The sequence below is a fragment of the Lingula anatina genome, chromosome 3 (assembly GCF_051362555.1).
Source record: "Lingula anatina isolate TDL-2025a chromosome 3, LinAna3.0, whole genome shotgun sequence".
NCBI lineage: Eukaryota > Metazoa > Brachiopoda > Lingulata > Lingulida > Lingulidae > Lingula > Lingula anatina.
The window spans coordinates 24,217,102-24,229,408 of NC_141769.1; the positions used below are offsets into that span (position 1 = coordinate 24,217,102).

General features: G+C 35.3%; 1 protein-coding gene across 1 annotated transcript in view; it reads right to left on the reverse strand.

Moving 5' to 3' along the window:
• Positions 1 to 6,543, reverse strand: part of LOC106153298 (uncharacterized) — a 37,862-nt gene extending 31,319 nt beyond the window's left edge. Inside the window, exons 1-15 of the mRNA XM_087008747.1 lie at positions 6,529 to 6,543; positions 6,085 to 6,141; positions 5,585 to 5,692; positions 5,269 to 5,352; positions 5,026 to 5,082; positions 4,572 to 4,658; positions 4,123 to 4,299; positions 3,640 to 3,810; positions 3,108 to 3,320; positions 2,623 to 2,838; positions 2,130 to 2,345; positions 1,691 to 1,864; positions 1,024 to 1,392; positions 376 to 771; positions 14 to 97 (exon numbers count right to left, since the gene is read on the reverse strand). Coding sequence (XP_086864873.1) covers positions 14 to 97; positions 376 to 771; positions 1,024 to 1,392; positions 1,691 to 1,864; positions 2,130 to 2,345; positions 2,623 to 2,838; positions 3,108 to 3,320; positions 3,640 to 3,810; positions 4,123 to 4,299; positions 4,572 to 4,658; positions 5,026 to 5,082; positions 5,269 to 5,352; positions 5,585 to 5,692; positions 6,085 to 6,141; positions 6,529 to 6,543 — 2,424 coding nt within the window. The remainder of the gene's footprint in view (positions 1 to 13; positions 98 to 375; positions 772 to 1,023; positions 1,393 to 1,690; positions 1,865 to 2,129; positions 2,346 to 2,622; positions 2,839 to 3,107; positions 3,321 to 3,639; positions 3,811 to 4,122; positions 4,300 to 4,571; positions 4,659 to 5,025; positions 5,083 to 5,268; positions 5,353 to 5,584; positions 5,693 to 6,084; positions 6,142 to 6,528) is intronic.
• Between the last annotated feature and the right edge of the window lie 5,764 nt (positions 6,544 to 12,307).

Below are 12,307 nucleotides of genomic sequence, written 5' to 3' on the forward strand. Positions count from 1 at the left end.
CTCTAGTACTTACCCGTCTCAACACGACCGCACGTTCATGTAACTGCTTTGCTTCAGTCTCTTGCACAGAGGTCTGGCCTTTCTTTGTCCTTTGTACCTTTTACGAAAACAGATAATTGATTGATTTTTTATGATCAAGTTCGTAATAAGTTCAAAAGGAACAAAATTAAATTGGCAAAATTACAACAACAGTCTCTTTAACCAGCATCAAAAACACCATAGTCAAGATCAAAATTAATGTTCAACATCAACCACTGATCCCTTACAAATTATACAATCAATTACAAAATATATCAACCATTACAAAAAGAAGATTTTTAAAAATGGTTAAATTAACATAAGTATCGTTTGTTTCATACAAATGGCAATGTTTACCTCATTTTCCAGAAAAGTGGGTGTTTCCAAGGCCAATGTATCTATAACTGAAATTTCATCTTTGTCATCAGTCTCAATTCTGGTCAAAGGAGATGGAGGTGTCAAAGGCAATGACCTCTGCATCTTTTGTTTTCCATTCTTCAAATTCAGTTTCTTGCTGTTTGTTACCTCTTTACGTACTTCTGATGGGTCACACTTGGACAAGGGAGGGAATTCATTTTCTGACTGAATGTCTGGGACTACTGGAGAATGATCCACCACACCAATCTCCTTCCTGTCTGTTGTTCTTGCCTTTGCCTGTTTTACAATCCTAGGCTTTAGTTTGCCACCATTGGTCTTAAGTTGCTCAGATGCTGGTTTACCAATTACTTCAGTTTGAAACTTGCCCTTCTTTACCTATTTAGATAAACATATTTTGATAATGCATTTTTATTTTAAGATAAAGTTTAAGATATGTTAAAACAAAGTTCTGTCTAATTAAATGTTGAAAAAAAAAGCCTTTTTTATTTATAATGTAACAAAACTTGCACCCTTCAATTTCTATTTTGAATTTTTACCATTCTATCTATTTATGTTCACATTAAACCCATATTTTTTTTTAGAAATTTATTTGCTGGTTTATTTATTTATTTTTTACTTTGTTTTTACCTTTTCTTTTGGGCTGATTGTGATCTCCTTTTCTTTGCAAAGATGGGAGACCACTGAGGCAGCTTGGGTCATCGCGCATTCACATGTCTGTGCGCTTTCTAGGAAACGCGCACCACAGACTGGGCCCATCAGTAATATGCTGGGGTCCATGCTGCTTAACACCTGCATGTTTTGGTCTGATACCTGAGCATTGTTGGTGGAATTCTGTCTAATCAAGAGGATGCTCGGGTCGACTCCCATGAGAAACTTTGACGGGGAGTCAGATTTCTGTTGAAACTGTGGTTCTTTGGTAAAAGAATTTGCATTCTTTTCTGTCTGCTTGTCAGTTAAACTGCACTTGACATCTTCTTTTCCTTTGTCATTCACCTTCTGTAATAAATAATTATAAAATAGAGAAATAAATAAAATGAGTCAAAATGCCACTTTCCAATTTTTTCTTTTGCCCGTCTGGTTGTTTGCCAATTACCTGAGTTGAGAACTAGCCACTCACGCATCAAAATGGTAATATATTATTCTGACACTTTTAAATTTTAACCTTTTTTAAACATCAGGTAACATAATAAAAGAATATGAAGTGTAATATTTACCATATATATTTGTAGAATAAAGGTCATATGAAAAAGCAAAATAAAGCATTAACTTTGGTGATTGTATCCTTCTTACGTACTTCTGATGGCTTATACTTGGACAAGGGAGGGAATTCAGTTTCTGACTGAATGTCTGGAACTACTGGAGAATGATCCACAACACCAATCTCCTTTCCTTCCTGGCCAGCATTGGTCTTAAGTTGCCCATCAGGTGGTTTACCAATTACTGCAGTTTGAACTTTGTCCTTCACCTGCTTTAAGAAATAATGATAAAATGAATAAAGATGCCACTCTTCAACATTTTCTGTTACCTGTCCTGATTGTTTGTCGGTTACTTGGCTTAGCTTATTTCCCTTCAATCGTAACAATGCAAGTGAACACATAAATCAAGAAAAATATTATTTTCTTTTTTAACCTGATTAGTTGACATAATAAATGTGTCATATTAATATACATTTGGAATAAAGATCACATAAAACACATAAAGCATTTGTTGTTTGTAACTTTTTATTTACGTACTTCTGTTGGCTCATGCTTGGACAAGGGAGGGAATTCAGTATGTGACTGAATATTTGGAACCACTGGAGAATGATCCACCACACCAATCTCCTTCCTGACTGTTGAGCTCGCCTTTGACTGCTTTCTGGTCCTAGGCTTTCGTTGGCCATCATTGGTCTCACGCTGCCTATCTGGTGGTTTACCAATTACTTCAGTTTGGCCTTTGCCTTTCACCTGCTGTAAGAAATAATAATCAAATAAATGGATAATATGAATCAAAATGCCACATTTTATTATCTTACCTGTCTGGTTGTTCACCAAGTATTTCAAAGCTGTATCAAATCAGTTATATATTTTTCAGACATTTCGAATAAAGAAAAATTATTATCATGTTTGAAAACCTGAGCAGTTATCATTATAAAAAAAAATTGTCAAATTCACCATATATTCATAAAGAAGATCACATGAAAAACAGAAAAAAAAAGCATTTTTGGTTTACTACTTTTATACTTACTTTTGATGGACCACATTTTGGCAAGGGAGGGAATTCAGTTTCTGACTGAATATTTGGGACTACAGGAGAATGATCCCCCACACCAATCTCCTTCCTGACTGTTGAGCTCGCCTTTGACTGCTTTTTGGTCCTAGGCTTTCGTTGGCCATCATTGGTCTCACGGTGCCTATCTGGTGGTTTACCAATTACTTCAGTTTGGCCTTTGCCTTTCACCTGCTGTAAGAAATAATAATCAAATAAATGGATAATATGAATCAAAATGACACATTTTTTTATCTTACCTGTCTGGTTGTTTACCAAGTATTTCAAAGCTGTATCAAATCAAATACATATTTTTCAGACATTTCAAATAAAGCAAAATTATTATCATGTTTGAAAACCTGAGCAGTTATCATTATAAAAAAATTGTCAAATTCACCATATATTCATAACAAATATCACATGGAAATCATAAAAAATTTGTTGTTTGTAACTTATATACTTACTTCTGATGGAACACACTTTGGCAAGGGAGGGAATTCAGTTTCTGACTGAATATTTGGAACTACTGGAGAATGATCCCCCACTTCAATCTCCTTTCCATCTGTTGAGGTCGCTTTCAACTGCTTCTCAAACTTAGGCTTGCGTCTGCCAGTATTGGTCTTACGGTGCCTGTCTTGTGGTTTACCATCTACTTCAGTTTGGCATTTGCCCTTCACCTGCTTTATGAAAAAATAATTAAATAGATTAATAAAATAAAATTTCCTATTCTTTATGTTGTCCATTTGGTTGTTTACCAAGTACTTAAGTTGGGAATTCCACCCTTCCCCATATCAAAAACAGTTATATATTTTTCAGACATTTTAAAAAAGTTTTGTGTCAAAGATTATAATATGACCAATTACAAAATTTACTTGTAATATAAGACAAAGATGTAACAGTTGCAAAACTGCTTAAATCACACTTGGACATAATATTTGTTATTATGTCCAAGAATCACATTTACATTGATTGATTCCTACTTATTAAAATGCTTACCGTATTTTCTACTTTTTCGTTGTCAACCTTGGTTGTAAAATCAGGATCTGGCTTCTTCTGAACTGGCTTTTCAACATTTTGTGCCTTGAATTTCTTCTTGGGCATGCTTGATCTCCTTGGTAAAACATCAGGCTCCTTTTGTTTTTCTTTCTTCCCTTTCAGTTTCTTCTGCTGTAGGAAAAAATAATTAATTAGATGAATATATATGAATAAAAGCTGCAATTTTAACATTCAAAGTTGCACGTCTTGTTGTTTACCAATTGCTTCAGCTTGAACGTGGCCTATTTCAAAATGGTAACATATTATTCAGGCAATTTAAATTTAAAAAAGGTATTACTATGTTTTAAAACCTGATAGGTTAACATAATAAAAAAGCTAAGTGTTATATTTAACACATATACACTCCATGTAGTAGTTCCTTTCTCTTTTTAATATCTTTTACTTATCTTATTCCATTTCATTTACTGATTATGGATATCTCACCTTGTTTTTGATTTTGTTCATGAGTTTGGCTGTGAACTTCTTTTCACTTAGGAGACGTGCAGCCACTGACTTCATTGTGGATTCAAATGTCTCCTCACTATAGTCTGCTCCTATCAGTGAAATGCTGGAGTTGACTTTCTCTTCAATACACTCACCAGTTGAGTTTGCTTTGGGATGCTTAATAAAATATATATCATTTCAACACTTAATGGTTTTATCAATTAAAGTACATCAATACTTATCGATAAACAATATGAGTAAGAATATACATCTAACTTTTAAGAGGTTTCAACAATATAAGCCCAGGCTCCTGATAATACAAAAAAATATCACTTTTTTGTGTTCTTTTTTACTTCTTGATAACAAAAAAGTGATATCATACAGCAATTAACTCATGACCATGCATCTATGCATTTAAAATTTAGATATAAGTTCAAAAGCCCCCTTACTTTATCATTTTTTCTGTCTTCAGCTGAGTTGTTATTCCTGATCTTGACCAGGCTTAGATGCCTCAACATTCCCATCTGAATTATGGGCTGTATAAAAACACACAAAGTAAATGTCTATATATATGCTATATAAAAAGAGAGAGAGAGAGAGGGTGCATTTATATGACTAACAACATTTGCTGAATAATCAGACTTTTATTTCAGCGAAACATTTAGTTCCATGCCCAACTTTGTGAAACTGTTCCTCTTACTTGCATCCCATAATTCCCTGCCCTCTGCTTCCAATAATATCCACCTTTACAGAACAAAGTGGCTAGTGCTTAATACCAGTTGACCTTTCGGTCTTTTTGCGACATTACGTTATATTATATTCTTAGAGCCCTTTAATCCTATTTGGCATAGTTGATATGAAATTACTTTTATGTAGTTTAGGTTCCCATACATAAATACATACTTTGGTCAACATGGCTGAATGCATTTCCTTGATGTACATCACTGTCAGTGTATGGACCTGCATTAAAAGAGTCACATCACTTCCGTCATAAATATATATCTCTAGTTTTGGCATGCACTGTAAAATATGCTATCAGTTCATTATTTCTTCAAACAAATAGCAGATGTTTTTTTTTTTTCTTTGGATTAATACACTACATTTTTTCATTTATGATAATCATAATGCAGATTATTAAAAAGTTACCTCTATTCTGGCAGTTTGAGGTAGATTAATCTTGACAATATTTCTGTCCCCCAATTCACGTAACTGGGCAACATGAGTGTGGGGCTAAATTTTTGAAAAAGGAGAAGTAATAAATATGGTTATTAAATATCTGTGGATGCCAGAAAAAGAAAATGGCAGGATGCAGGTTTATAGGTTAATCTCACAGCGCCTAAAGTCATCCAACTTAGAATTTATTGAAATCAGAACTGCGACAATTGCCAGATTTTCCAGTAGAGATAAAGCGTTTTGATTGTACCTAGTTATCAATTGTTTAAGTTTCAAAATTACTCCTTACTTTGTCATCTTTTCTGTATCCAGCATTGACTATTTTTCTGCAAGTTGAGTTGCTATTCCTGATGCTGACTAGCCTTAGGAACCTCAGCATTCCCATATGAATTGAGGACTGTATATAAAAAAACACACAAAAGTTATTGTCTATACTGGTATCTGCTATATAACAAAGCACTCTTAAAAAGAGAGAAAATACACTGATACGCAAAAGCCAATGCTGAATAATCTGACTGTCATTTCATCCAAACATTAGGATCCAGTCTCAATTTTGTGAATTTTTACCTCTAACCTGAAATCCCATACATATAACACCCTACCCCATGCTTTCATCAGAGTTTGACATACCGAGTAACAGATAAGCCAGTTCCTAAAATACCAATATAACTATCGATCTTATTGCCACAGTACGTTATTTGTTATTCTCAGATTCCATATTATCCCATTCGGCAAAGTTGTCCAGAGAAAGTTATTATGCAATTTAGTTCTTCATATATGAATACCTACTTTCGTCAACATGGCTGAATATATTTCTTTGATGTACATCATTGCCAGAGGATGAACCTGCAGCAAAAGAGACATATTAATTCTGTTATAAATATATCTTTAGTTTGAGCATACACTTTGAAATATGTTATAATTTAATTATTTTTTTAAATAACTGTGTGTTATTTTCTTTGGAGATATATATATATATATATATATATATATATATATATATATATATATATATATATATATATATATTATTATTATTATTATTATTATTATTTAAAAAAACATACCTCTACGCGGGCAGTCTGAGATAGGTTTATCTTGACTGTATTTCTGTCCCCCAATTTGCGTAATTGGGCAACATGCACGTGGGGCTAAATTTTAAAATAAAAGAGAGGTAAAATGTATAGTTATCACACATTTGAAAGAAAAAGGGGCGTTGCAAGTAAATCTTACAGCATCCCACGCCATTAATCTTTCTTATTGTAAAAATTATTGAAATGTAAATACAGCAATTTAGCACTAATTGTAACATTTTGCTTGAAAAGGAAGTCTGTGCAATTTGGATAAATTAAATAAATAAATAAATACATAATAAAAAAGCGTTTGTTTTGATCGCGTCCAGATTTCTTATCAATTATGAAATTGTGGCAAAGACTTTAGCACTATTTTTCAAAAAAATAAAAGGATGAATGAAAACTTTGTCTTCACAAAAAGATTAAGGAAGATGCCTTACAAATAAACAAATGAATGAATATAGTTCATCCATGTTTGGTGCACCATTTTGAATAATACTCATACGTTATACATGTAAGAAAAGTACTTGTAGGTTTGCGAAGCGCCCAATATAAAAAAGGCATTCTCTAGCACTCACCCGTCTCAACACGACCGCACGTTTATTCCTGGCGCGCCGGGCGGCTATTAAAATGGACAATACTTCAAATAAACCAATCAGCAAACATAAGTCGACATTTTGATTAAAAATCACATGCATATTTAAAGTGTTTGGGGTGTATATCTTAAATCGCACTCGTAAACGGTGAAACATACACGTTTAACATCCATTCAGTAAAAGAAAAGATATACATATAGTGCGTTGATTTAAAGAAGAAAAGTTCTCATCTTACCGAGTTCATTTTTCATTTGGTTTTCCCTCTCGCATCGAGCTTCTGAAAAAGAATATTATGATAACCATTTGATTACATTAAACATCACCTGATAGTGAATCATCAAACGATTGCCAACAGGTAACAAGACTAATGATCACTGACTGACTTAGTGTGAAATCTTCACCAGTTCTGTCTAATGTGCAATGCCAGCCAGTTGTTTTAGAGCGTCGGCTAAGGCCTTTCTTAGATAAATGTATAAAAACTGCCAGATCTCTTACACATATAAAGGTAAAATAACAGGCAAAACCTTGAAACTCAACCTTTATAAGATTAAGGTGAAATAACTACCAGCTCACCAACACTCGGTGTTACCGGTGGCACTCTGAGTGAGAGCAAGGCTATGTTCTCATACAGGTTTATATTGTCGCCAATCAACGAGGCGGTCAACATTTGTAATTTTGCACTGTAACTTTTACTTTCAGGTTGAATTCATTAACATCAAACCCATTACGATGTTAGCAAATCAGAAATACTATGATATATGTGATGTTTCTTGAAAAACGCGCATTTCTTCTTACACCAACGAATGCTAGCTAGTTTTCTTACCATATGCAAATGCGGGAAGGCATACAAAAATCAGCCAGAGCGCACAAAAAGTCATCAAACGGAGCACACCTAGAATTAGCTCCACCTGGTCTTCAATTGGGTACTCTTCAAATACGAGTACATTTACTCCGAGTTGCGCGTGATCACATTCGCTACTTTGCATAATAAATCATTTCAAATTGCATCTGAATCATCTTCACTATCCATGCTTCGCACTGTTTACGATATCTATGGGCAATGACGTCACTATCAGTGATGTCATGACGTTGTGACGTGAACATTCGCAATGACCACGACGATATCAGAAACGTTGACATTGTTGAGAACAATGGACATCAACGGCAGAAGTAACGACACTTCCATGACAACGGCCAGCGGCGGCGCTTGGTGTTACGTCACTCTTACTGGATAAGCCGATGTTTGCCGAATGAATAATGATGTGATTGTGTTTCTTCGTATAATAAACTACTTCTCACTGTATAGAACACAATAAAGCCATCAATAGCATTAAGATAGAAATATATTACAATATGCATTAGCAAGGCCAGACGCCGTTTTTTTCTGAATAAAACAATAAAAATGTACTAGAAAAGCACTTCGAGAGCGTAGACCTCCGCCAAGTTAGTGATTTTTTATTATTATTGATTATTGATCCGGATCACCACCAAAACCTAATGATCTCTTCCTTGGCCCACTTCTGTCAGTTCCTGAAAATTTCATCAAAATCGGTCCATAACTTTTTGAGTTATGTTGATGACAAACAAACAAACAAACAGACAAACGGGGGTGAAAACATAACCTCCTTAGCGGATGTAATAAGAGTTCAAGCGCTGCTCAAGGCTGTATTCCCAGAGCTTTTAGATCCATCTATCCCCGCGGGGAGTCTCACTAGATTACTGTCGTCAGATAATCCGGCTTAAATGTCCGTCCCGCCTACTACAAGCTGTAAGGGGGTAATTAACTTTCGTGTCCGCCCGGCTGACAGCTATTTAGCGTGAACCCCCAGGGAGTTAGGTCGATCTAAAGTAGATCGATCTAATCTCTGGAAATGGGGTCCAAGAGCCGACGTAACACTAGAACTAAGTGGGTTAAGCAGTGGGGTCCGGGATTCCTATGGAACCGTTCACCCTCTCAAATACCAAAATTTCCCATTCCTTTCATCGGGCCCCGAACCCCTCGCCAACGCGAGAGGGGGGAGGTCGGTTTCGCATCCGCGGACCCCCCCCCCCCCCCCTTTCAAATAATCCTGGATCCGACCCTGGTTAAGCGTAGAAAAGTCAATCCACATCATTTATATTATTTTCAACTCTTGCAATTCGCAGCAAGTTGACACTTCAAAATCTTAGCATACCATTTGAAAAAAAAATAAAATATTCACTATTTACACAATAAACTTTCAATTTATTGAGAACAAGGCCTAAGAGATCTACATCTATCTTTGAACGTTGCCGACTTTTCCAGTTAAAAAGACTCCGATCCAATTTGAAGAACTGGTTTTAATTACTGAAACTAAATTTTCCTCGTCGTATTTTTGTTTTGAGGCGATAGAAAATGCGCATTTTGTACTCTTTGTTATATACATTTTTTCACATTCAAGGACCGATTTGCACGGCACGGCGCAACCCACACAGATAGCAAGCCGAGATTGACCCAATGCCAGTATTCCGAAATTCGCAGTGAGAATAATGGTAAATTTGTATGAACATATCCCATACAGGGAAGTTATAAAGTCAAAAGCATGTAGACGTAAAAGCTTGTTTCAAGCCTCAAACCTTAGGCCTACTTTTAGTCTTCTGCCTTTGACGCAATGCCGTAGCTGCTCGTCTTGGATATTTTTCTCTTTTCCCCCCAGTTTTTCTGTCTGCTGTCTGCTCCTTCCTCCTTGTCTTTTAATGCTTATTTATCTATATTAGTTTTATGTATCTCTAGAAGATAGTAGTATTTTACCTGGTTTGTATTTTTCTGCTTTAGTTTATTGGATAAATGGTCATTTTAGAATTTGCCAATTTTTTCCTTTTAATTTCGTCGAGTCTTGCCTCATTGGCCGCCTAAATATCCATTTTACCTGCAGTGTATTATTAAAGATTGCTGTTAAAGCATGATGTAATATTGCATCAAAACTGAAGAAACCCCTATTTTGGGCACTGCCGCCATAGTGAACATTAAAGGAAAACCATGCCACTTACTCTTCTCAAACTTACAGGAAAGAATCATGGGACTTGAATACAGCTTAAGCTGAAAATCAAATCTGATTGGTTGAATTTTCTGGAAGTTATAAAGGTTTTGGTGAAAAGTGTTCACATATTGGCATTTTCAAGTTGTGACTTTGAACCTCCATGGTCTTAAAGACCTTTGCTAGTCACATTTTCTAAATACCCATGATACTTTTATTTTATCATTAAAAATTGATGGCCATTATGCTGTTAAGCATTATGTAATATTGCATAAAAGTTGAAGAAACCCCTTTTTTGGACACTGCCGGCATGATGAACATTACGGAAAAACCATGTTACTTATGATTCTCAAACTTACTGAAAAAATTCATAAGACTGAAGTGCATTTTGTCTGTACATTTAACAGCTTTGCTTCCTTGTTTCTCTTTAAGATAAATACAGTCGCCAGTTCTCTAACACTGTGAGTGAGTGAAGTTAATTTACTTCGACACTATGAGTGAGAGGAGGGCTATGTTCTTATACAGGTTTATATCGTCGCCAATCACGAAAAAGTCATTTTTAATTTTACAGTGACATTTACTTTCAGGTTGAATTTCATTCACATCAAACGCATTACGTTGTGAACAAATCAGAATTAGGTATATATATATATATATATATATATATATATATATATATATATATATATATATATATATGTGATGCTTCTTGAAAAGAGCTCATTTCTTCTAACACCAACGAATGCTAGTTTTCTTACCATATGCAAATGCGGGAAGGCATACAAAAATCAGCCAGAGCGCACAAAAAGCCATCAAACGGAGCACACCTAGAATTAGCTCCACCTGGTCTTCAATTGGGTACTCTTCAAACACGAGTACATTTACTCCGAGTTGCGCGTGATCACATTCGCTACTTTGCATAATAAATCATATCAAATTGCATCTGAATCATCTTCACTATCCATGCTTCGTAGTGTATACGATATCTATGGGCAATGACGTCACTATCAGTGATGTCATGACGTTGTGACGTGAACATTAGCAATGACCACGACGATATCAGAAACGTTTACATTGTTGTGAACAATGGACATCAACGATAGGAGTAACGACACTTCCATGACAACGGCCAGCGGCAGCGCTTGCAGTGTTACGTCACTGTTACTGGATTAACTGATTTTTGCCAATAAATGATTGAGTTTAATAATGTAGTAATCTACTTGTTACCGTATAAAGCACAATGGAGACAGATGCATTAAGCTAGTTTTTTTTAAATATACAATACTAAGGCCAAATTTAGACGAATTTTAGACGATTTTTTCTCAAATGTATGAGTTAAGGCGTTGTTTAAGAGCAGACTGAACCTTAATTAGCATTAAGTGGGTTGAGCGTGAGAAATTTAATATAATTCATCCATAAACGTAAATTTACCCTTTTTACCATTAATATTTTTTCAACAATTGCAATTCACAGCACCAAATAACTGGTTTTAATTATTGAAACTTAGACCCCATTTCCAGAGATTAGATCGATCTACTTTAGGGGTTCACGCTAAATAGCTGTCAGCCGAGCGGACACGAAAGTCAATTACCCCCTTACAGCTTGTAGTAGGCGGGACGGATATTTAAGCTGGATTATCTGACAGTAATCTAATGAGACTCCCCGCGGGGATAGATCGATCTAAAAGCTCTGGGAATACAGCCTTAAATTTCGTGTCGAATTTTTGTTTTGAAATGATAAAAAACACGCGCATTTGTACTCTTCGTTATATATAAATATCTGAAAAAGGAAATGATAAATAACCATTTGACTATATTAAACATCACGTGTTATTGAATCATTAAACGATTGGCACCACCTTACAGGTTACAAGACTAATGATCGCACACTGACACAGTGTAAAATCTTCCCCAGTTCAGCCAGTTGTGTTAAAGCGTCGACTATGGCCTTTGTTAAATTAATGTATAAAAACTGCCACATATCTGACACACAGGCCTTTATAAGAGTAAGGTACGTAAAATAAACACCAGATCACCAACACTGTGTGACTGCTACACTATAAATGGATATTCGTATAAGTGCAATTGATTCTCTGATTCTCAGGTTGACGAGTAAGTGACATCACCATCCGTTTCAGAGTGACGACTATCCCCTTTTTTCTGTGTTAGATAAATACAGTCGTCAGTTCTCGAACACTCCGAGTAAAGCAAACACACGCGGGCGTGGAAAAAAAATTACTTTGACACTCAGAGTGAGCAAAGCCATTTTCATACAGGTTAATACCGTCGCCAATCAACGAGACGGTAAACAGTTGCTGACATAACGAAAAAGTAATTCTACACAGTAA